We start from the raw sequence: 24,265 nt of genomic DNA, 5'->3' as shown, positions 1-24,265 counted from the left end.
CACTTAAACACCCTTCCCATCCAGACCAATTTTTAGCTTTCAGTGCTCGCACGCTTTGAATGACAATTGCGCGGTCATGCTACACTGTACCCATATAAAATTTTTATCATTTTTTTCACACAAATAGAGCTTTCTTTTGGTGGCATTTAATCATCTCTGGGTTTTTTATTTTTTATAAGAAAAAAGACAGAAAATTTTGAAAAAAAAAAAGTTTTTCTTATTTTTTGCAAGTAAATTTTGAAAATAAATAAATTTTTCTCCTTCACTGATGTGCGCTGATGAGGCGGCACTGATAGGCTGCACTGATGGGCACTGATGAGGTGGCACTTATGGGCACTGCTGAGGTGGCACTTATGGGCACTGATGAGGTGGCACTGATGAGGAGGTACTAATATGCCGCACTAATGAGCACTGATAGGCAGCACTGATGAGCACTGATAGGCGGCACTGCTGGGCACTGAGAGGTGGCACTGACGGGCAGCACTGATGGGCACTGGCGGGTGGCACTGATGAGCAGCACCATCAGTGCCCACACTCAGTGCCCATAGTGCTGCCAGTCAGTGCTCATCAGTGCCTAGATGAGCAGGCACTGACTGGCAGCACTATGGGCACTGATTGTGTGCACTGATGGGGGGCACTGATGATGGGCACTGTGGGCATTGAAGGTGTGTTTGGTGTACCTCTAGTAATCAGGGCACTGGTGATCGGTGCCCTGATTACTTTTTTCTGTGTCCCCGGCGCTGTGCAGCTCTCCCTCCTTCCTCACACGCAGGCTCTGTGTGAGGGAGGAGCGCCGGCGATGAGAGATGATCTCATATGTTTACATATGAGATCATCTCTCATTGGACGGCTTGATCACGTGGTGAATGGCCGCTGTGATTGGCCATTCACCACGATCTGTGATCGGCTGTGTCCAAGGGACACGGCTGACACAGATTCCCCCCGATGCGCGCTCGCGGGAGCGCGCAGGGGGCGTGTCACTGGGAGGCAGTTTAAAAACGGCCTCCCGAAAATTTGAGTCCGCGCTGCAGCCGTATATAGGCTGTAGCGCGGACGGCAGGAGGTTAAACATGCCTCTCTTATCCACCACTACTTTCCCTGTCTTAACTGCCACTGCTCTGTTTGTCTGTTGGAACCCTCAGAAATACCAGGTGTTTCCATTTATGGAAGAGCATATAACCTGCCCTCCCACGTTATTTTTTATTTTTTTGCGTACCTGGTGACTCTAGACAGTACTTTTAATTTACTATAGAAAACTTCTGAAACAATTGAGTACAGAACTTGTAAACATCCCTGCCACTCTGCTACAAGGCTCCCACCACCACTCCACCAACCAAACGATGCGGCCTCCAAAGTGATCCCATGCTCTGCCAAAAATAGCGCAAGAAGCAGAAAGGTAGCCGTTCAACTTTCAGAAGTCCAGAATATATTTATTTATATCATCCGGTACGAAGAAAAATCTACCTGCGCCTATAATGCATTTCAACCCATTAGGAGCTGAACTGACTACTACTAAGCTCCCGAGGAACTGAAATGAGCTTCTGTTGAAGTTAATCTTACAAGGGGAGCAGGTGGTATTCCCCTGTATCGGATGGTTTGAATAAATGTATTCTGGACTTTTGGAAGTACAGCATTTGTCTAATTTCTTTGCAGTATTCTTGTTCTTTACTAAAGAACATGTGCACTTTAACCACATAACGACCGCCCACCGCAGATATACTGCGGCAGGCAGCCGCTGCTGGGCAAAGTGATGTAGGGGTACGTTACTCGCTCAGCCGCCTGTAGTGGGGGAGGACGTGCACCGCCGGAGGCGCGCTCCTGCCCCCTCTCGTTCACAGGCATCCCCGCGCGAGTGACCGGCGGCTCCGATGGCCGCCGGTCACTCGCGATCTCCCACAGGAGAGGGAGAAAGGTAGACGGCTGATGTAAACACAGCCGTCTGTCATTCTCCCTGATGTAAGTGCAGAGACTATACGATCCTGCTTTGTAGGATCGTATGTCTCTGTGGTTACATCACTAGCCACGCCCCTAGGGACACGCTTAACCCCTTGATCACCAATAAAATTAACCCCTTCCCTGCCAGTGTCATTTTGACAGTAACATATTTATAGCACTGATTACTGTAGTAATGTCACTGGTACTCCCAAAAGTGTCAGGGGTCCGATCTGTCCGCCGCAATGTCGCAGTCCCGCAAAAAAAATCGCAGATCGCCGCCATTACTAGTAAAAAAATAATTAAAAATGACATCTTTCCCGTAGTTAGTAAACGCAATAACTTTTGCGCAAACCAATCAAAATACGCTTATTGCAATTTTTTTTTTACCAAACATGTAGCAGAAAACAAACTGGCCTAAAATGTTAAAAAATTTACATTTCTACATTTTTTTGAGAATTTCATATAAAAAAAATGTGAAAAATATAATTTTTTTTAAATTGTCGCTCTTTTTTTGTTTATAGCGTAAAAAATAAAAATCGCACAGGTGATCAAATACCACCAAAAGAAAGCTCTATTTGTGGGAAAAAAAGGACATCAATTTTGTTTGGGTACAGCGTCGCACGACCGCGCAATTGTCCATTAAAAACACGCAGTGCCGAATCGCAAAATAGGGCCTGGTCTTTGAGCTGCCAAATCTTCCGGGGCTTAAAGAGGTTGTAAACCAAAAAAAAAATTTTTTTTTTTCTTTTCATCCTGAAAGAGAAAGACATAATGAGCTAGTATGCATCGCATACTAGCTCATTATCAAATACTTACCTTAGAACGAGCCCCTGCCGTGCTGCTCGCTTACCTCTATAAAGGGCGACATGTCCAGTCGCCCGTCTTCCGGGATCGCGGCATCAGGCCATCTGATTTGCCGGAGCTGCGGTGACGTGCGCGGGAGCCGACGGTCATGGCACGGGGCTCTGAAGGAACGGCACGCGCGGCCGTTCCTTCAGAGCGCATGCGCCAGTGACGTCACTGGCTGCATGTAAGGTAAATATCTCCTAAACGGTAGATGTTTAGGAGATATTTACAGTACCTATAGGAAGCCTTATCATAGGCTTACCTATAGGTACAAGTGTCAGAGGAGGGTTTACTTCCTCTTTTAAGTGGTTAAGATCCATCATAAACCTATTTTCCTATAATTAGTGTTGCCACCTAGACTAACCTTTCTGCCTCAAAAAAGACCAGTGTCTTTATCACAGAAACTTCTGACACAGTAGAGGTAAGCGTACCAACAAGACTTTGTTTAAAATAACTGTCACAAAAGAAAAGAAAAAAGCAAGCCAATGACAGGTTTATAGTGCATGCACCTAGATGCCTACAGTTAATAGGCTGTTAGATAAGTTCAGGTGTCAATACTTGCTCACTCCCCACCCTTCTACATCCCTATTAGCTCATTGCAATAGGGCAGGCAAGCTTTGAACTACCAAAAAACATCAAAGCTTTGATCAAAAATGACCTGGCACAGTGGTTGAACTAAAAGTCTCTGCAAGAATGTGCAGGTGCCACCAGCACATTATATCTGCCAGGGATGTCCAAACTCCATTTGATCGCAGGCCGCATCAACGTTCTGGTTGCCCTTAACCACTTAAGCCCTGGAAGATTTTACCCCCTTCCTGACCAGGGGGTATTTTGCGTGACTTTAACGGACAAATGCGCAGTCGTGCGACGCTGTACGTAAACAAATTTGACGTCCTTTTTTTCCCACAAACAGAGCTTTCTTTTGGTGGTATTTGATCACCTGTGCGATTTTTTTTTTTTTTTTTGATCATGCGCTATAAACAAAAAAAGAGCGTCAATTTTGCAAAAATAACAATATTTTTCAAATTTTTTTTATATGAAATCCCCCCCCCCCCCCAAAAAAAAAATGTAAAAATCAAAATTTTTTAACATTTTCGGCCAATTTGTTTTATGCTACATATGTTTGGTAAAAAAAAATTGCAAAAAGCTTATTTTGATTGGTTTGCGCAAAAGTTATCGCGTTTACTAACAAAGGGAAAGGTTTTTGTCATTTTTGTTGTTTTTTTTTTAACGCGTAATGGCGGCGATCTGCGATTTCTTTTTTTTTTTTTGCGGTACTGCGACATTGGGGCAGACAGATCGGACCCTTGACTGACATTTTTGACACTTTTAGGGTTACCAGTGACATTACTACAGTAATCAGTGCTATACACATGCACTGTTATTGTAAAAATACACTGGTAGTGAAGGGGTTAACTTTATTTGAGAGGGAGGGGTGGTGTGTGTCCCTAGGAGCGTGATTCTAACTGTGATTGGCTGTGGCTTGAAGTGTAGGAACAATGATCAACGGTCCTACATAGTAGAACCGTATGATCACTGTTTCTACACAGGGGAGAATGACAGGCGGCTTGTTTACACTAGCCGCCTGCCTTTCTCCCGCTGTTACGGACGATCGTGAGTGAGCGGCGGACATCGGGTCCGCCGCTCACACGCGGGGGGGGGGGGGTCCGTGACCGCGCCTCCGGCGGCGCGCGCTCGCTCCCCAGAGCCTCACAGGCTAGTGACGTATCGGTACGTCACTTTGCCTGTGAGGGGCTGACCGCCGCAGTATATGTACTTGCGGTGGTCGGCAAGTGGTTAAAAGGGCGGTTGTATCTGTAGGACAATATAAATATATCTACTCTTGATCATAATAAATAATTGCCTCTGCATTTGATTATTATTGGATTTAGTAATAACTTAAGACCACTCGCATACCTTTAGCATATGATGCAAATCTGAAAAAGAGTGTCACACACTGCTGGTATCATCCACAAGAAACTTTAGTGGAGACTGCTCAGACAACATGATCCTGCAGCGATGTTCTGTCTGAACAATCTCTCTCCAATAAAGTTTCTTGTGAATGATAGCAGTGGTGTGTGACCCTCCTTTTCAACTTGCATAGAATTGTATTCTCATAATTATAAGCAGGTGTCCAGAGCACTCCCGTAATCCCCCCTTTACATCAGCTTTCAAGAGCCCTCCCCCCCTCCGTTCTTATATCACAGTGCACCTCCCTTACCTTGTGTTGCTGCTGGTGGTGGAGCTTGAAAGCAGAAAGTGCTGGGTCTAGAGGAGGATCAGAGGAGGGCTGGAATTTGCTGAATGCTGAGACTGGGGAGGCAGAGACAAGATGGTGCTGTGGCTGCACAGAGAGGCACAGGAGAGTTTTGTTCTCTTCACTTCTGAGATGAGAGGGGGCAGAAACGACTCTCCGCAGCTTCACAGAGAAGCACAGGATCTGGCGAAGGAGTTCTGTCCTCCTCTTTGGTGCTAAAACAAGGTGAGGTTGGAGACTAGGGGGATCCCACAGCTGCAGGAAAGGTGAGAGGGCCACATGAAATAGCCCTGATGGACCATATTCGGCCAAGCGAGCCTTGTGTTTTACACATGTGCTGTAAGGGAAGATGTAAGGTGTAAGAGGACCATAGGACAGAGCATCACTTTCCCAGTGCCAGTTTCTGAGAGTTGAAAGTCAACTTTCTGCATAAGCTTGGTAAGCTAGATAAGGTTTTAAGTAAGCTTGTCTTTGTTACTATATATATATATATATATATTTATTTATTTATAAGTATTTGAAACCTTTATTGTTGACTGCTGATTTTTTTCTTTCATTACAAAGTTTTCTCCGTTGCTTTTAGTTTTTTTTGCTATTTTATTTTGCTTTGTGTTTTTGTTTTTTTTTTTTCTTTTTTTGCCTTTTTCCCACGTAGCTGAAGATTGCTTTGCAGACCAGAACTTCACTGTACCGATAGTCGTCGGAGCTGCATTGGGAGCCCTGATAATTCTAGTGATGGTGGCTTATTTCATTGGTCGCAGGAAGCGCCGTTCAGCTGGATATGAACATTTTTAAAGATTTTAGGTTGGAGGAGAGCTGAAAGTACTTTGCAAAATATTAACATTGAGCAAAACTGCCAGCTGTACATTGTTTAATTTTACTGACCCCTGAACAAATCAACATTTATCTTAAAAATATTCAATACACACTTTAAATGCATTTCACAGTATTCAGTGTAAATTTGTATCGCAGTATTCAGTGTAAATTTTGTATCAGGTATAAGCCTATGTACTTAATTCTTTATTATATGCTTCCATAATGTACCAATAAAGTGCCTTCTCTTTCATATGCGTGTTTTTTTTTTTACAATTTTTCTAACCTTCTCCCAAAATTAACACATTTCATGCAAATTATTGTACGAATTGTAAAAGATTTTGTGAATATTTGCTTTAACGACACCTACTCATTTTTGGTTGCTATTATGTAAGTTCAGGTGGCCATACATAGGGAAATTTGTTTTCAATCTGGGCATCCTTGCACTTGATTTGAGCAAGACCATGAAGTGTAGGAATTTGCTGATGCAGTGCAAAGATCTTCCATGTTTTTGAAAAACATTTTCTGCATATTTCCTGTGCTTCAAAATGCCAAACAATGGTCATCTTTGGCCTAAAGATTACATTTAACCCCCAAACACATTTTTCTGAAAACAGACACCCTAGAGAATAAAATGGTGGTTGTTCCAATTTTTTTCTGTCACATATTGGTGGCATGGTTTAGGAAAATTTCTGTAAAAAAATGCACTAAAGTAAATATTAGGGCACATACAATGTTTCCCAACATTTGGCTAAAATCTAAAAGATCAGGTTGCACGGAGTAAATATAGAACCCAGCATGTGCAGGCTTAAAATTGCGTATGTATGTATATACAGTATCTCACAAAAGTGAGTACACCCCTCTCATTTTTGTAAATATTTTATTATATTGTTAAATGTGACAACACTCTTTGCTACAATGTAAAGTAGTGAGTGTACAGCTTGTATAACAGTGTAAATTTGCTGTACCCTCACAATAACTCAACATACAGCCATTCATGTCTAAATCGCTGGCAACAAAAGTGAGTACACCCAAAATGAAAATATCCAAATTGGACCCAATAAGCCATTTTCCCTCCCCGGTCCATGTGACTCATTAGTGTTACAAGGTCTCAGGTGTGAATGGGAAGCAGGTGTGTAAAATTTGGTGTTTTTCCTCTCTCTGATTCTGGCCACTGGAAGTTAATGATGGTACCTCATGGCAAAGAACTCTCTGAGGATCTGAAAAAAACAATTGTTGCTCTACATAAAGATGGGCTAGGCTATAAGAAGATTTCCAAGACCCTGAAACTGAGCTGCAGCACAGTTGCCAAGACCATACGTCAGTTTAACAGGACAGGTTCCTCTCAGAACAGGCCTCGCCATGGTCGACCAAAGAAGTTAAGTGCACATACTCGGCATCATATCCAGAGGTTGTCTTTTGGAAATAGACGCATGAGTGCTGCCAGCATTGCTGCAGAGGTTAAAGGGGTGGGAGGTCAGCCTGTCAGTGCTCAGACCATATGCCCCACACTGCATCATATTGGTCTGTATGGATGTCGTCCCAGAAAGAAGCCTCTTCTAAAGATGATGCACAAGAAAGCCCACAAACAGTTTGCTGAAGACAAACAGACTAAGGACATGGATTACTGGAACCATGTCCTGTGGTCTGATGAGACCAAGATAAACTTATTTGATTCAGATGGTGTCAAGCGTGTGTGACGGCAACCAGGTGAGAAGTACAAAGACAAGTGTGCCTTCCCTGCAGTCAAGCATGGTGGTGGGAGTGTCATGGTCTGGGGCTGCTTGAGTGCTGCTGGCACTTGTAAGCTACAGTTCATTGAGGGAACCATGAATGCCAACATGTACTGTGACATACTAAAGCAGAGCATGATCCCCTCTCTTCGGAGACTGGAAAGCAGGGCAGTATTCCAACATGATAACGATCCCAAACACACCTCCAAGACGACCACTGCCTTGCTAAAGAAGCTGAGGGCAAAGGTGATGGACTGGCCTAGCATGTCTCCAGACCTAAACCCTATTGAGCATCTGTGGGGCATCTTCAAAAGGAAGGTGGTGGAGTTAAGGATCTATAATAACATCCACCAGCTCTGTGATGTTGTAGAGTAGAAAAGGGCTCCAGTGGCAATCTGGGAAGCTCTGGTGAACTCCATGCCCAAGAGGATTAAGACAGTGCTGGAAAAAAAATGGTGGCCACACAAACTACACTTTGGGCCCAATTTGGACATTTCCACTTATGGGTGTACTCACTTTTGTTGCCAGCGGTTCAAAGCTGTACACTCACTACTTTACATTGTAGCAAAGTATAATTTCTTCAGCGTTGTCACATGAAAAGGTATAATAAAATATTTACAAAAATGTGAGGGGGTATACTCATTATTTTGAGATACTGTGTGTGTGTGTTTATATACAGGTCCCTCAAAAAATTACCATATTGTGATAAAGTTCATTATTTTCTGTAATGTACTGATAAACATTAGACTTTCATATATTTTAGATTCATTACACACAACTGAAGTAGTGCAAGCCTTTTATTGTTTTAATATTGATGATTTTGGCATACAGCTCATGAAAAACCAAAATTCCTATCTCAAAAAATTAGCATATCATGAAAAGGTTCTCTAAACGAGCTATTAACCTAATCATCTGAATCAACTAATTAACTCTAAACACCTGCAAAAGATTCCTGAGGCTTTTAAAAACTCCCAGCCTGGGTCATTACTCAAAACCGCAATCATGGGTAAGACTGCCGACCTGACTGCTGTCCAGAAGGCCATCATTGACACCCTCAAGCAAGAGGGTAAGACACAGAAAGAAATTTCTGAATGAATAGGCTGTTCCCAGAGTGCTGTATCAAGGCACCTCAGTGGGAAGTCTGTGGGAAGGAAAAAGTGTGGCAGAAAACGCTGCACAACGAGAAAAGGTGACCGGACCCTGAGGAAGATTGTGGAGAAGGACCGATTCCAGACCTTGGGGGACCTGCAGAAGCAGTGGACTGAGTCTGGAGTAGAAACATCTAGAGCCACCGTGTACAGGCGTGTGCAGGAAATGGGCTACAGGTGCCGCATTCCCCAGGTCAAGCCAGTTTTGAACCAGAAACAGCGGCAGAAGCGCCTGACCTGGGCTAAAGAGAAGCAGCACTGGACTGTTGCTCAGTGGTCCAAAGTACTTTTTTCGGCTGAATGCAAATTTTGCATGTCATTCGGAAATCAAGGTGCCAGAATCTGGAGGAAGACTGGGGAGAGGGAAATGCCAAAATGCCTGAAGTCCAGTGTCAAGTACCCACAGTCAGTGATGGTCTGGGGTGCCATGTCAGCTGCTGGTCTTGGTCCACTGTGTTTTATCAAGGGCAGGGTCAATGCAGCTAGCTATCAGGAGATTTTGGAGCACTTCATGCTTCCATCTGCTGAAAAGCTTTATGGAGATGAAGATTTCATTTTTCAGCACGACCTGGCACCTGCTCACAGTGCCAAAACCACTGGTAAATGGTTTACTGACCATGGTATTACTGTGCTCAATTGGCCTGCCAACTCTCCTGACCTGAACCCCATAGAGAATCTGTGGGATGTTGTGAAGAGAAAGTTGAGAGATGCAAGACCCAACACTCTGGATGAGCTCAAGGCCTTTATCGAAGCATCCTGGGCCTCCATAACACCTCAGCAGTGCCACAGGCTGATTGCCTCCATGCCACGCCGCATTGAAGCAGTCATTTCTGCAAAAGGATTCCTGACCAAGTATTGAGTGCATAACTGATTATAATTATTTGAAGGTTGACTTTTTTTGTATTAAAAACACTATTTTTTTATTGGTCGGATGAAATATGCTAATTTTTTGAGATAGGAAGTTTGGTTTTTCATGAGCTGTATGCCAAAATCATCAATATTAAAACAATAAAAGGCTTGCACTACTTCAGTTGTGTGTAATGAATCTAAAATATATGAAAGTCTAATGTTTATCAGTACATTACAGAAAATAAGGAACTTTATCACAATATGCTAATTTTTTGAGAATTTTTTGTATATATATATATATATATATATATATATATATATATGGGGGGAGGTGCTTTACTTTTCTTTTTTTTTTATTTTCATCTTTTTAAATTTTTAAAACTTTTTTTAACATAACTGTATTGTTGGTGGCATTCTAGGGATTGGGTATCTTTATTAAGGGAATGGAGGGTGTCCATAATAGTTAGCACCTTCCTGCTTTCAAACTGTTCATCTTAAACCCAAATGTCCCATTTCACTAACTTTATTGCTTTAGTAAACCTTTGCACGAGGCATCCTGGGAATGAAAGATGGATTTCACTCTTTTAGATAGCTTACTTCACTCTCAGCCTTGCAAACTTCCCCACATTATGGTATGGCCCAAAGCGCCAGTCACACTTGTATAACTCCAAAGTCAGGCAACTTGCAACTTTGGCTTTTATCAATGATAATGGACAACTGTTGCACAACTGTCGCATGTATAACATTTAGGTGCGACATTTGAGGGTTTACATTGCAGTTTATGCCACTCAAATTGCATGAAAGTCGGATCTAAGTAGTGCAGGAACCTTTTTGAAGTCGTGACTATTTAGGTGGCACATATTTGAATAGTTGTCATTGAGATACATAGGGTTTGACTTGTCATGTGACTTTAGTGTCTAAAATGCACACGACAAATGTGAATGGAGCATGCATCCATTTTGAAATCTCTGGCTGGCATGACTGGACAGTGCCTACTCTAAAATCCCCAATCATAACTAGCTTAGTGCATTTTTTTTAATGCTGGTCTGTTGATGGGTATTTCCCACAGCCTCTACAGTTTACTAGTTAACCAAGAGACCACTTTCCCTTTATGGTGACAACACCCCAAAATTAAACTTCTGGTTCCAGTTATTTTCTTTTATTAAGACTGTTGAGCAACCAAACACTCTAAGATCCCCTTGGATAACTCTTTAACTACCTCAATACTGGGCACTTAAACCCCCTTCCTTCCCAGACCAATTTTCATCTTTTAGCGCTGTTGCATTTTGAATGACAATTGCGCGGTCATGCAACACTGTACCTAAACCAAATTTGTGTCATTTTTTCCCCACAAATAGAGCTTTCTTTTGGTGGTATTTGATCACTGTCAGGTTTTTTCTTTTTTGGTGCACAAATAAAAAAAGACAGAAAAGTTTGAAAAAAAAAAAAAGTTTTTTTGTTTAGGTTATAAAATTTTGTGAATAGATACGTTTTTTCCTGCACTGATGATGCCGCACTGACAGGCACTGATGAGGAGACACTGATGGGGTGGCACTGATGGGGTGGCACTGATATGCAGCACTGATGGGCACTGCTAGGTAGCAATGATATGCAGCACTGATGGACACTGATATGTGGCACTGATAGATAGCACTGATATGTAGCATTGGTGGGCACTGATAGGCAGCGCTGATGGGCACTGATAGGCAGCACTGATGGGCACTGATCGGCGGCACTGGTGGGCACTGATAGGTGGCACTGATCGGCACTGATGGGCGGCACTGATGGGCACTGATAGGCAGCACTGGTGGGCAATAATGGGAACTGGTGGGCAGCACTGGTGGATGGCAATAACGGGCACTGGTGGGCAGCACTGATATATGGCATTGGTGGGCAGCACTGATAGGAGGGCACTACTGGCAGGCTGTTTGCCATCCCTGGTGGCCATGGTGGGCATCCCTGGGGGTCATGGGTGGGCATCCCTGGTGGCTCTAGTGGCATCCCCTCCCCCCAGGGCTGCACTGGTAATCAATCATCTGATTACCAGCACACACCCCCCCCTGTGATCAGTGAGTACTTAGAAATACTCACTGATCACCCCAGCTCCAGTATCGATCCTCTTCTTCTCCTCCCTGACAGGATCTGTCAGGGAGGAGAAGAGATCGAAGCCGTTACAACGGCTGTATTTACATTGCATGACGGCTGTGATTGGACACAGCCGTCATGTGATCAGGAGGGCCAATCACAGGGCCCTCCTGACGCATCTTGTTGCGCTGTGTCCGAGGGACACAGGCACATCGGGATCGCGCCGCTGCGCGTGCCCGCGGCGGCGCGATCTCGCTCCTTCTGAAGGACGTTCCGGAACGTCCATTCAGAAGGACGAGACTCCCACCCGGCCGTATATGTACAATGGCCCGGGTGGGAGGTGGTTAAATAGAACTGTCTGAGATTCACACATCTAAATATCCCTTACTTTTGGCAGTAAAAATAGAAATCACAAAGTCCTAAAAATCTGGCATTGGATTAAAGTTTACCAGGTCATAATCAATGGGTGGCCTCCTAGCCCTATCATGAAGAGGCAAAAAAAAAGAATTTGACTGTATGGCTCAGACATTTGCAGCCTACTTAGCAGAGGGGAATGGGTAGGTTGCAGCTTGGGTAATCCTTTAAAAAAAAAAAAAAAATAGAGGTAAAGAAAATTAAGCAATTAGGGCCAATACCAGCACTTTATGTTCAGCCACATGTGTAAATTTAGAGGGGCATCATGCATAGATCGAGGTACTTTCAAGCTTCCCACTTTTTATGAGTGGGCACTTGGCCTTCCTTATCTTCATTAGTGAGCTCTTCAGGCCCTTTTCGTGTAGATTTTTGGAGAACCCTCCAGCTGCATGACTTTTTGCACTCTTTTTACCATCTCCACATAACTTCACTCGCCTCCTCACCAACTTTGAGGAATATTGCACTAACCAAGGGGTCCTTGGTTAGTGCTTACCCATGTACTTTCCAAAGCCTATAGTCTCCTAATCACACCTCCTGAGGACTACCGCCTACCCTGTATAACAAAATGGGAGCCTGACCTGTGCCGTACATTTACTCAAGATCAGGGGAACAATATTTTCAGGTTCACACCTAAACCCTCAAACTGCATGAGGATCCAGGAAACTAACTTAAAAATCTTGACACGTTGGTATTATACGGCGACTCTTTTGCAAAATTCCTCCCAAACACCACTCGTTGCTGGAGGTGTCTGGAAAAGTGGGGAACACTGCTTCTTCTGGTCCTGCCCAAAACTTGATCATTACTGGAGAGAGATCTGAAGAATTTTCAAAAAATTTACAGATTATGTGGTTCTGTAGACCTGGCCTTTTTTCTTCTTCATGTTTAAAACACCCCAGCTAAAATCTACAAAAGATCTATTATTCGTCATTTCCTCAACACGACCAAGTCTTGTATCCCTCTCACATGGAAAACTCCACAGCCACCGACAATTAGTCTTTGGCTTAACCACTTGCCGACCGCCGCAAGTACATTTACTGCGGCAGTCAGCCCCTCCTGGGCAAAGCGCAAAGCACCCAGGAGCCTGTAGGGGGCAAACGTGCACCGTCCCCGCTTGTTCACGGCCATCCCCACAGGAGTGACCGGCGGCTCTGATGTCCGGCGGCCACTCGCGATCTTCCGCTGAAGAGGGAGAAAGGCAGGCGGCTAATGTAAACAAAGCCGCCTGTCATTCTCCCTGGTGTAACAGCAGAGACTATACGATCCTGCTATGTAGGATCGTATGTCTCTGTGGTTACATCAAAAGCCACGCCCCTTGACAGTTAGAAGCACGCCCCTAGGGACACACTTAACCCCTGGATCTCGAATAAAGTTAACCCCTTCCCTGCCAGTGTAATTTTTACAGTAACAGTTCATATGTATAACACTGATTACTGTAGTAATGTTACTGGTACCCCCAAAAGTGTCAAAAATGTTAGTCAGGGGTCCAATCTGTCCGCCGCAATGTCGCAGTCCCACAAAAAAATCGCAGATTGCCGCCATTACTAGTTAAAAAAAAAAAACAATAAAAATGACATAAATCTTTCCCTTAGTAAACGCAATACCTTTTGCGCAAACCAATCAAAATACGCTTATTGCGATTTTTTTTTTACCAAACATATGTAGCAGAAAACAAATTGGCCTAAAATGTTAAAAAATGTTGATTTTTACATTTTTTGGGGGGGAATTTCATATAAAAAAAAGTGAAAAATATTGTTATTTTTTCAAAATTGACGCTTTTTTTTTTTGTTTATAGCGCAAAAAAAAAAAAAATTGCACAGGTAATCAAATACCACCAAAAGAAAGCATTGTTTGTGGGAAAAAAAGAACGTCAATTTAATTTGGGTACAGCGTCGCACGACCGCGCAATTGTCCGTTAAAGTCACTCAGTGCCGAATTTCAAAATAGGCCCTGGTCTTTGAGCAGCCAAATCCTCCAGGGCTTAAGTGGTTAACAAGGGTAAAAGGCATAAAGAAGATGGAGGATCTTGTGCTTACAGCACAACATAAGCGTAAACGGTATTCTAAAACTGGGCATTGTGGAACATGTTTGTCTTCTCTGAAGAAGGGAAATCTCTTATTGATTAAGCTACTAACACAAGCTCCTTTGTAAAACCCTTGAGACAATAGTAACAGCTTACATGTTGTGTATTCAACACCCCCCTCTCTCTCCTCTGTCTCTTTTTCTTTTCCCTCTTGTCTTTGCCTTTACCTTCCTTTCTATTTCAAAAAACAATAAAAAAGATTAGGCAGTTTGTTTTCCCTTTTTGTTGCCAGGCCTGCACCATTGATGATTCTCAGGAACAAAACTGAGAGTTTTATGCTGGCTTTCTACTCTCTATCAGCTGATCCTTTCTCTTGTCTGGATTTCATTTACTGTATTATGGTGTATAACTCACTGTGTATATTGGCTTTTTGACATGGAAACTGCCTTCTCCTAGTTAGATAAAATATTTGAGAAAGAAAAAAAATTAGAGGGGCTTCCAAGCTTGACCTTTAATGCACATGGCTTCTATAGACCACTTATTTATGTGTGAACCCCTCAACACTTTCCTTAGGGCAGTCTCTGGCTGCCATAGTGCAGAACACCTGAATACTCACTTTACATCTCCAAAGTACTGTATCTATCCCAGGCTGCTATTGTGACTTGCTTGGAGTATAAAGCCAAACATCCATTTTTAACATATACATGTACATTCTTCCTCGTAGAAGGAGAAATTAAAATTTCCCTAGCCTTATCTCTTTCTACTTTTAAAGCAAACCTGTCATGAGATGGTAGTCGTTACTAACTTCCTTTTGGAAGTCAAGCATACTGATGTGGAAAGTCAAAAACAACGTCATCAGTCTGCATACTTGTTCAGAGTCAGGGTTTTTAGTGTGTTGAATCAATAGGTATTGTGACGTTCTCACCAAGTTCTGCATTTACATTTTGTCATGATGGCTGTGCCATAGTCATATACCTGTCTAAGATAAATGAGCTTGCCGTCTACATAGTGGTTCCGAGACAGTGACGTTTCCCTGCACGTGTGCTTTGCAAACCTGAGAATACAAAAAAATAATTTCTTATTTACGTCATGGTGTTTCGGTGCAGTAGGCCAGCTTTTAATAATTGTATGAAAGTGGATCTGCTTGCAGGAGGCGTCCAGAACTTTCTTCTCAGGCAAGTGGAATTTGGCCCTGGTGGAAAGATCAGTCATTGTGGAGGAGTCTGTTCATGTTCCAGGACCTTTAAAAAGAGCTGAGCTGTTAAATATCCCTGTCCAGCGCCCATTCTCAATCAGTGTAACCACTCTTTCTGCAACACTGTACTCTGCTATTTATATTTCCTCTAAACATGTCAAAATAGGTCTGTGTGTTGAAGTTTAAATCATAGACGCGATTTTGCTATTTAGTAATACTTTAGGTAGTGACATGAAAAAACAACACAACTGAGAGAGGTAGAAATCCCTCAATTTCCTCCTATCTGTTCTCCATTGACATTAATATACTAAAACTATAGACATAGCTTTTACAGAATGGTCGGTTGGATGTGCATGCACAATCTGACCTTCTCACCCTCCCATTTGATGTACAAGTTTCTTCCAATACCAGGAGTACACTAGTTGCATGGGTGCTCCCGCCTAAAGATTCCTAACAAGCTTTTTTTTACCATGTGAATCACAGACCTGGAAAAAGAATGCAGCCAATAAAATCTGAACTCCTGTACTGCAGACTTGTCTGGGTCAGTGACCCACTTGTTATTGATGCCAGAATAAACATGACAGTTCTGGAACCATTCCAAACCAGTCAGTAGTGGCAGCTCCCCTATTTCTATCCTTGCAGGGTCCTTTTAAACCTTTTATTTACTCTTGGCACATGACCGCTTTTAGTAGCTGTTAAGAATTGCACCCAGTCGTCTCCCTACAGCATAGACACATCTGGTAGTACAGAATGTACCGATACATTTTGTGGTTCATCTATGGATTTTTAAAACTTGTGTGGACAGATGTCCACAGGCAGTGGCATTTTCATGTTTTTTTTAAATTTCTTTTACAAGTAGCATGTTTTTCAACTGTGTGAAGAGTGAATCCATATTAGAAACTTTATATATACTTTAGGAGCGCATTCAACACTTGTCCGTTCTTGTGCATTGCATTATGAATTAATGAGTGTTGCATTGAAGCAGCCTATTAATTTTGAATTGCCCACCAACACGCAGGAATGGACAAAAATAAATGGACATGCAACATTCTTTTTGGTGCAGTGCCCTGTTCCCTTATCCTACTTTGTGGTACACTTCAACACTTGTGCATCAGAGCTGCAAAATTAATTGCACTCCAATACACTAATGCACATAACATTTCAACAATGTGAGTCTGCTGAATATACATTGGGGAAAATAATTATTCGATCCCCTGCAGATTTTGTGAGTTTGCCCACTTACAAAGAAATGAAGGGTCTATAATTTTTATCATAGGTGTATTTTAAATGATAGGGACAAAATTTCAACCAAAAATCCCCCCCTAAAAAAAACATGATACAAATATTATAAATTAGGTTGCAGTTCAGTCAGTAAAAAAGGTATTTGATCCCCAAGCAAAACATGACTTAGTACTTGGTGGAGAAACCCTTGTTGGCAAGCACAGAGGTAAAACGTTTCTCGTAGTTGGTTAACAGGTTTGCACACATTTCAGGAGGGTTTTTGGTCCACTCTTCTATACAGATCTTCTCTAAATCCTTAAGGTTTCTTTGCTGTCGCTTGGCAGCTCAAAGTTTCAGCTTTCTCCATACATTTTCTATAGGATTAAGTTCTGCAGACTGGCTAGGCCACTTCATGACCTTAATGTGCTTCTTCTTGAACCACTCTTTTGTTGCCTTGGCAGTATTTTTTGGGTCATTGTCATGCTGGAAGACACATCCACGACCCATCTTCAGTGTTCTGGCTGAGGGAAGAAGGTTCTCATCCAAGATTTTACAATACATGGGCCTGTCCATTGGTCCCTAAATGCAGCAAAGTCTGCCTTTACCTTTAGCAGAGAAACAGCCCCAAAGCATATTGTTTCCACCTCCGTGCTTGACTGTAGGGGTGATGTTATAGTCAGCATTTCTCTTACTCCAAACACGGCGAGTGGCATTAATGCCAAAGAGCTAAATTTTGGTCTCATCCAATCACAGCACTTTCTCCCAGTCCTTCTCTGAATCATTTAGATGTTCATTGGCAAACTTCAGATGGTCCTGTACATGTGTCTTCTTTAGGAGGGGGCGCTGCAGGATTTAAATCCAAGGGGGTGTATTGTGTTACCAATAGTTTGTTTGGTGACTGTGGTCCCAACTGCCTTTAGATCATTCACTAACTCCCGTGTAGTTTTGGGCCGATCCCCCACTTTTTTCATGATCATCCTTACCCCATGAGACGAAATCTTGCATGGAGCTCCAGACTAATAGCGATTGATGGTTATTTTGTATTTCTTCCATTTGCGATGAATTGCTCCAACACTTGTCTCCTTCTCACCAAGCTTCTTGCTGTTGGTTTTGTACCCGATTCCAGCAGGTCTACAGTCTTGTCTCTTACATCCTTTTACAGCTCTTTGGGCTTGCCCATAATGGTGAGGTGTGAATGGAAGAAAGAGATTCTGTGGATAGGTGTCTTTTATACACATAACGAGTTGTCTCTAGGAGCACCTTCTTAAAATGACAGGACTAATCTGTGTACCACATGAGCACATACTGTAGTCAGTCTGTGGGAGCCAGAATTACTGTTGGTTGGTAGAGGATCAAATACTTATTTTAACTCAATTTATAACATTTGTATCATGTTTTTTTTTTTAAATTTTTGGTTGATTTTGGTTTTTCTGTCTCTATCATTTAAATTACATCTATGATAACTTCCCCACTGTATAAAACAATTAAATCACTGTGTGGCTGGTATCTCATCTCAGCAGTTAGAGATGTATCAGTTTATCTTTATTAAACCCCCAAGGGACCACATGCATGTAGTGCTTAGTGCCATTCCAAGCTAAGAAGTTTAATTGGACAACTTCTCCCTCCCCACCCCCCACTTTTCAACCACACTGCTAAGAAGCAGACAAATGCTTGATGAAGGCAGATTGACAGAGCTCATTCCTAGAAGCAGGCACATGCTGGAGACAAGCGCTGTCATTCACACAACAGCTGGGTTCAGCTTCATTCATAACACAAGTGCTGACTGTTCAATTCACAAAAGATCATTCAGTGTTGTGGGGCTGTGTGAGCTATATAGATTGCACAGCCCCACAGTGCTGGCGGATTGTTTACTATTGTGAATGAGAAGTAAGCACTATGGGGCTGTGTGATCTATCTGCTGATTGCTAGTATATGCTGCACTGGCAGAAAGCTCACCGAGTACTGCCAGCACTCAATTCTTATTCACAAAAGTAAATGCTCAGTCAGTGCCGTGGGGCTGTGTGATCTATCTGCTGGCTGATAGTAAACAACCACTGCCCTAGCAGATAGCTCATGCAGCGCTGATTGATCTTTTACTATTGTGAGTAAACAGCCAGCCCTGGCAGGGTTCTGAATAGATGCAATCTACACAAATGGGCAAAAGGGGAATTTGGAATATTGCTGTGATGCAGCTCCCCTGGGGAGTGACTGTTCCATTCAGTAGCTAATCTACAAATCTTTACATTAAATAGAACAACAAAAATAATTTAGAAAGCTGATAAAATGTAAATGTTATGTCAAAATGTCTTTAAGGTAAACACTGCAATATTGATTTAAATTGCTCATTAGAAATACTTTCCCTTTACCGCTATTTTTAATGACAGGTTGATGCATAATCCAGCTCTCACCTTGTGCTCCTCTTTTTCTCAACAGCTGAAGAATGCTTTGCTGACTCTGATTTGAGCTTTCTCATTCCAATTGCGGTTGGGACTGTGCTTGTCTTTCTTATAATCCTGGTCTTTATCTCTTACCTTATTGGAAGAAGAAAAAGCCGTACAGGCTATCAGTCTGTATAATCAAAGCTCTTTCCTGTTTCCTTTCTGTACCTTTAACTAAATAATATATTCTTGTACATTGCTAAACTCTCTCTATGCATAGTGGAATATAAAGTTGTTTAACTCCCTGCATTACTCCTTTGGACTTTGGTGAAGGTTTGCATAATAATGGTAAATCACTGGCGCATCTTTTTTTGAACACCAAAGAGTGAGCATTATTCTCATGTAATGAAAAGTATATAAACATCCATCTTGTTCCATGAGCCATTTCTATAGAATTTATATATTAAAAAAAAAAAAAAAACAAGAAATTGGACAAAATGTAGCACAAATATTCATCCATCACAGAATCATATAATCACTCATCATTCATCATAGAACTTGTCTACCACCAACATAAGGAAGACTACAGCATTTCATATTTTGGTAGCATTTATTTGCTTTCCTATATTTCATGGCTATTTTAAAACAAAACTAGTATATATTATTTATATAGATCTTAACATGTGATAGGGAAAGTTATCAATTTTTGGAACAAGTGTATCAGTAAGACAAAAGATCTTTGGCTTTGATCATACACATGGCCATACTGCAAAATTAGAGTTGTTGAGTTTTCACTGTTACTGGTTTCCTTTTGCTTCTTCTAAAAGAAAAACGTGATAAAGGATATATTATGCAACCTGCAGGATACTTGTGAAGGATGTGCACATCTGAGAACAGCCTTTCTGAGGAGGTCATATTTATAATATTGATACTTCCACAATCATTAGAGGATGTGAGATTCCAGGGCAAGGCCAACAGGTCTCCTCATCAAGGAGGAGGGAGAGAAAACCCCAATTAAAAGCACAGCACAAAGTCCTCACTTTTTCTGTGGGGAGTTTCAGGACAGGACACATTGGTAATGGAGAATGAGCAAACAAATGTACCGAACAAAACATTAGTGATACTACTTATATTACAACACAGCAATAGTGTCCTTTTAAGGAGACCGTTGACGTAAAGGGTGGAGATAAGCAACTATAAAAATGTTACCAAGTTCAGCTGTGTTTTACCCCAGCGATCAGCCACTGGTCTGTGGTCTACAATAGTCAGCAACATAAAAGTAGACGTTTGACTGCCTGCATGGGTAATCTAGTACTGTGTCCGTTTTGCACAACGTTATTAAATACAATTTTCTTATGATCAACTTTACTGTTATATAAATGGAAAATAATGTAAATAAAACATTTTCTTTTGATTTGTACAGCCTCTTAGGTATTCTATTTTGAATGTGTTAATTCAGTTTATCAGTCTTATTATATAAATAGCAAACATTTAGCCTAAAAAGCTGTACTCCAGTCAGGAATAAAAACATTATTTAAGCCAGGGGTCCCTAGCCCCTAAGCCGCTGACCAGTACCGGTCCCTGGCCTGTTGATGACTGGGCCGCACAGTGGGAGGTGAGCGTTGACCACGGTCCAGACAGGGCTATCGCAGACTGTGGCCATCGCTCACCTTCCACTGTGAAGTCATGCCTGTGTCTCCTTACCTGGCTGTTCTGCCCCACAGACGATTTCATTCTTTCTGCAGCTCCTCCTGCAACCCTGCCTTGCTAATAGAATGGCAGGGCAGTAGAGCCGGTAGAGGAAGCACAGGCTGAATCCTGCCTCTGCTCTGCCAAAGGAAGGACTGTGCAGGGGAGGCAGAGAGGGAAAGAGAAATGTGATTAGAATGTGAATCATTACAGTGCCCCTTTACAGTGCAGTCCCCTTCACACCACAGGCCCCCTTTTATATTACAGTGCCCTTGTACAGTGCATGTCCAAGTTACATTAATGTAAAGGGGGCTTCACCGTAAAGGGGGGCCGTGATGGGAAGGGGAACTTAAGGACACTTTGGGACTGCTTTAAAGGGGGAATTATAATGTAAAGGGGACTGTGCTGTAAGAGGGGGGTTTTGGTGTAAAAGGGAACTGAGGACCAACTCTGAGAGTAGCCCGTCACCACTCGCCCCTTCACCATCCCTGGTCCCTGCAAAAATTGGCTGAAACTGGTCCCTGGTGCAAAAAGGTTGGGGACCACTGATTTAGGCTATTCACTACACTAACAAAAATAAAGTATAACTGAACCTTTGCTATGCTTTATACATTTTACTTGTCCCAATAGTCTTCCCCTGCATACATTTTGGGTTATCTTTTTTTCCTGTAAGAAGGTCTGATTCTGACATTAATTTGCTGTGACCATGCTGCCACTTGTAACCACCAGAGGGTACAGTTTGGACACCAGAGACCTGCTGGGCATGATGATGAGCCCCTATTTAAGAAGCAACTTATTCAGAGTACACCAGGATGCATAGCAAGGGTACCTTAAGGTCTTGCAGATGGAAAGGAGGCTAATCTTCAGGAAAAATAGCTTATATATTTGTATTTTCTAGAGGCTGCAATACAAGCAAAATAGTTCAAATTGAAACTGCAGTTCTAGTATAATATTGTTTCCTTCTTGTTCATTGATGGAAACAGGGATCAAAGACAATTGGGTTATACATATTTAGACACTGGTACAAAATAAAAAACTGTAACCAGCCTGGTATAACCTCTCTTACTTGTTTTTGTCGCTGGTGTCCAAAGAAGGATAGACACATTTTCTCTACTAAGAAAAATGTAACCATTTTTTTTAAGACTATTTTTTCTTTAATTAAGATTCCCCTATGCATTGTTTGAGCGGCTTTCTATTCGCATCTACCTGGAACAGTGTATCCTCAGCAATAGGTTTGGAGGCCATATCTGCTTTCCAGACTTGAGTGTACTGTGTCAGCTATCCACAGAGAGCTCTCTGGGTCCAAAGACAAATTCAGAGTAAGTTAATAGTGCTGTGACCCTGAGGTTTGGTTAAATGATGGTTTTGTATTGTTGTTGCTGTCCAACAGTATGATGGTGGTATAACTATGGGGCATATAAATATTACATAGGCAGCTTCTGCACATCAAATAATTCTGACCATCACTTTCACTTTTGATGAGAATTTATTTACAATTGAAGTGCGACACCATAATATTCAAGTCCAAAAGTAGGCTTATTCCAAACACAAATTGTATATAAGGAAGCCAACATGTTCCTGGGGCTGTACACTACCCCCTTCATCAGGGTTATGGGGAAAGAAAGTATGAGGACTAAAAGGATAGTGGTTGGTTCGAGTAGCCTTTGTGGGTGGGCAGCCATTAGTGATGCCATCTGTTTATAATGGAAAGGTTTAAAGCTGGGGAATGAAGCACTGATATATGTTCCCCTAGGTGGAGTGTCATGCTCTTCTTTCTGCCATTGTCCATGCTCTTCTTTCTGACATTGACCATAAAGTAACACATTCCCACCACTGTCCCTTATTGCAAGTAGCATTAAAGCAGTGATAAACTAAAAAAAAAAAGTTATAATATGTTATTATGCATCTCATACTAGCACATTGTGTGAAACTTACCTTAAAATGAAGCCCTCCAGCGGTGTGCTGTCACTGCTGACAGGGCTTCTATCTTCACACGATGATGTCACTCCTGCGCATGCATGCGGGGGTCACTGTTTGTGACAAAGGGCATGGGTATGGGTATGCCGTTCCCTCAGAGCACATGCGCTGGTGACATCATCAGCAGGTTCACAAGTAGATATCTCTGGAGATATTTAAATCAGGAAAGGCCTTTTAATGGCGCTTTTCCACTGCATGGAACCGTACCAGTTTGGCACGCTTTTGTGCTTTTCCACTGCGGTACCGCATGGTATAGGGTCGGAACGGTTCGGTACGGTACGGTATAGGTTTGCTTTTCCACTGCATGGAACCGAACGGTACGGTACGGTACGGCTCTGAAAAAACAGTACCTACTCGATTGTGGTTCCAACAGGTACCAAACTGGTACCATATCCCACAATCCTTTGCATGCAGTCACTACTAGCCACTGATTGGTCAGAGAATCACACCCACCCCGTTGTTATCCCACCCACTTAACTTTAGTACTACTTTAGTGGAAAAGCAAACCTATACCGTACCGTACCGAACCGTTCCGACACTATACACTGCGGTACCGCAGTGGAAAAGCAAACCGGGCCAAGCAGGGCCGAGTAGAGCCGAGCCGGTACTAGCCGGTACTTGCAGTGGAAAAGTGCCATAATATCACTTTAAGTTGTTCAGGTGGCTCTTTGAGCTGCAGGTAGCCCTAGGTTCTGTTGTTATTCTGCAGGATTAAATGTGTTGGACTGCATTTGGATGTCCCAGTTGTCTCTGAATCCTGTGAACCCCAATGACTTAAAGATAAAATCAGATTTTTGTACTTACTGTAAAATCAATTTGTTGGAGTTCATTAAGGGACACAGATCCCACCCTCTGTGTCTATGATCATGCTGGTAATATTGCTTTTCTGTTTTAATCGTTTTTAATAAGTTTAATAAAGAATTTTTTCCAAACATTTGTCTGTTAGTCTTTCATTTATGACACTTCATTAACAAAACAGGAGTACGGTATAGGTATAATTTTCTGAGCATCGTAAGCAGTCACTGGATCAATTCTAGCTTCAGCAGGTAGGGTCCAAGTCTCAGCACAGCTGCCAGTTGCCCTGGCAGTAGAAGTTAGACCAAAGCAGGCTGGATGTAGTGGATCTGGTCCAGACTTGAAGTCCAGTCCCAAAGACTGATATTTCCAGAGCGATAGGAGTGAGTCATTAATTATCCCTAAAGAGGAACAGAAAGGACAGATAGATCCAAACAAATGAGGCAGCATTATTAAAAGTGGGAACCAGAAAATAAAAGTAAGAGAAAAGAAAGAAAGGGAAAACCAGCTAGCCTAGGACCCATGCCACCACCATCCCCTCCCCACTCTATAGTGTAACCATGGGTTTTGGACCCTCTCTATAACCTCTCCTATTTGTCCCTTAAATTGCTTACCAGTTTTTCATGGAGCATAATCCAGGCAATCCTATTTTTTTGTAATAGTAATTTCAACCATTGGGGATTTCCATGCTTCAGCATTTTTGCAGCCAGCATAAAAGATTAGTGTCTGAGACTGTCTAGGAATGTCTACAACTAGTTAATTCAAGGGGGCTCTGCAAGCAGTCTTGATATTGATATTGGTAATGGAATAGATCATAGGGAGGGAAGCTGGGGAGGCATCAGGGTAGATCTTGGCAATCTTATCTTAGAAGGTACCATATATCATCAGCAAGAGGCAGTGGCGTAACTAG

General features: G+C 42.3%; 1 protein-coding gene across 1 annotated transcript in view; it reads left to right on the top strand.

Moving 5' to 3' along the window:
* The window catches only part of LAMP2 (lysosomal associated membrane protein 2), a 146,693-nt gene extending 127,384 nt beyond the window's left edge, over positions 1–19,309 (top strand). Inside the window, exon 9 of the mRNA XM_082262518.1 lies at positions 18,950–19,309. Coding sequence (XP_082118644.1) covers positions 18,950–19,092 — 143 coding nt within the window. The 3' untranslated portion in view covers positions 19,093–19,309. The remainder of the gene's footprint in view (positions 1–18,949) is intronic.
* The last annotated feature ends 4,956 nt before the right edge of the window (positions 19,310–24,265 follow it).

Source organism: Pelophylax lessonae (genome assembly GCF_965119305.1).
Source record: "Pelophylax lessonae genome assembly, chromosome: 7".
NCBI lineage: Eukaryota > Metazoa > Chordata > Amphibia > Anura > Ranidae > Pelophylax > Pelophylax lessonae.
The sequence above is the reverse complement of the archived record's forward strand: the minus strand, read 5'-3'. Positions and strand labels throughout refer to the sequence as shown.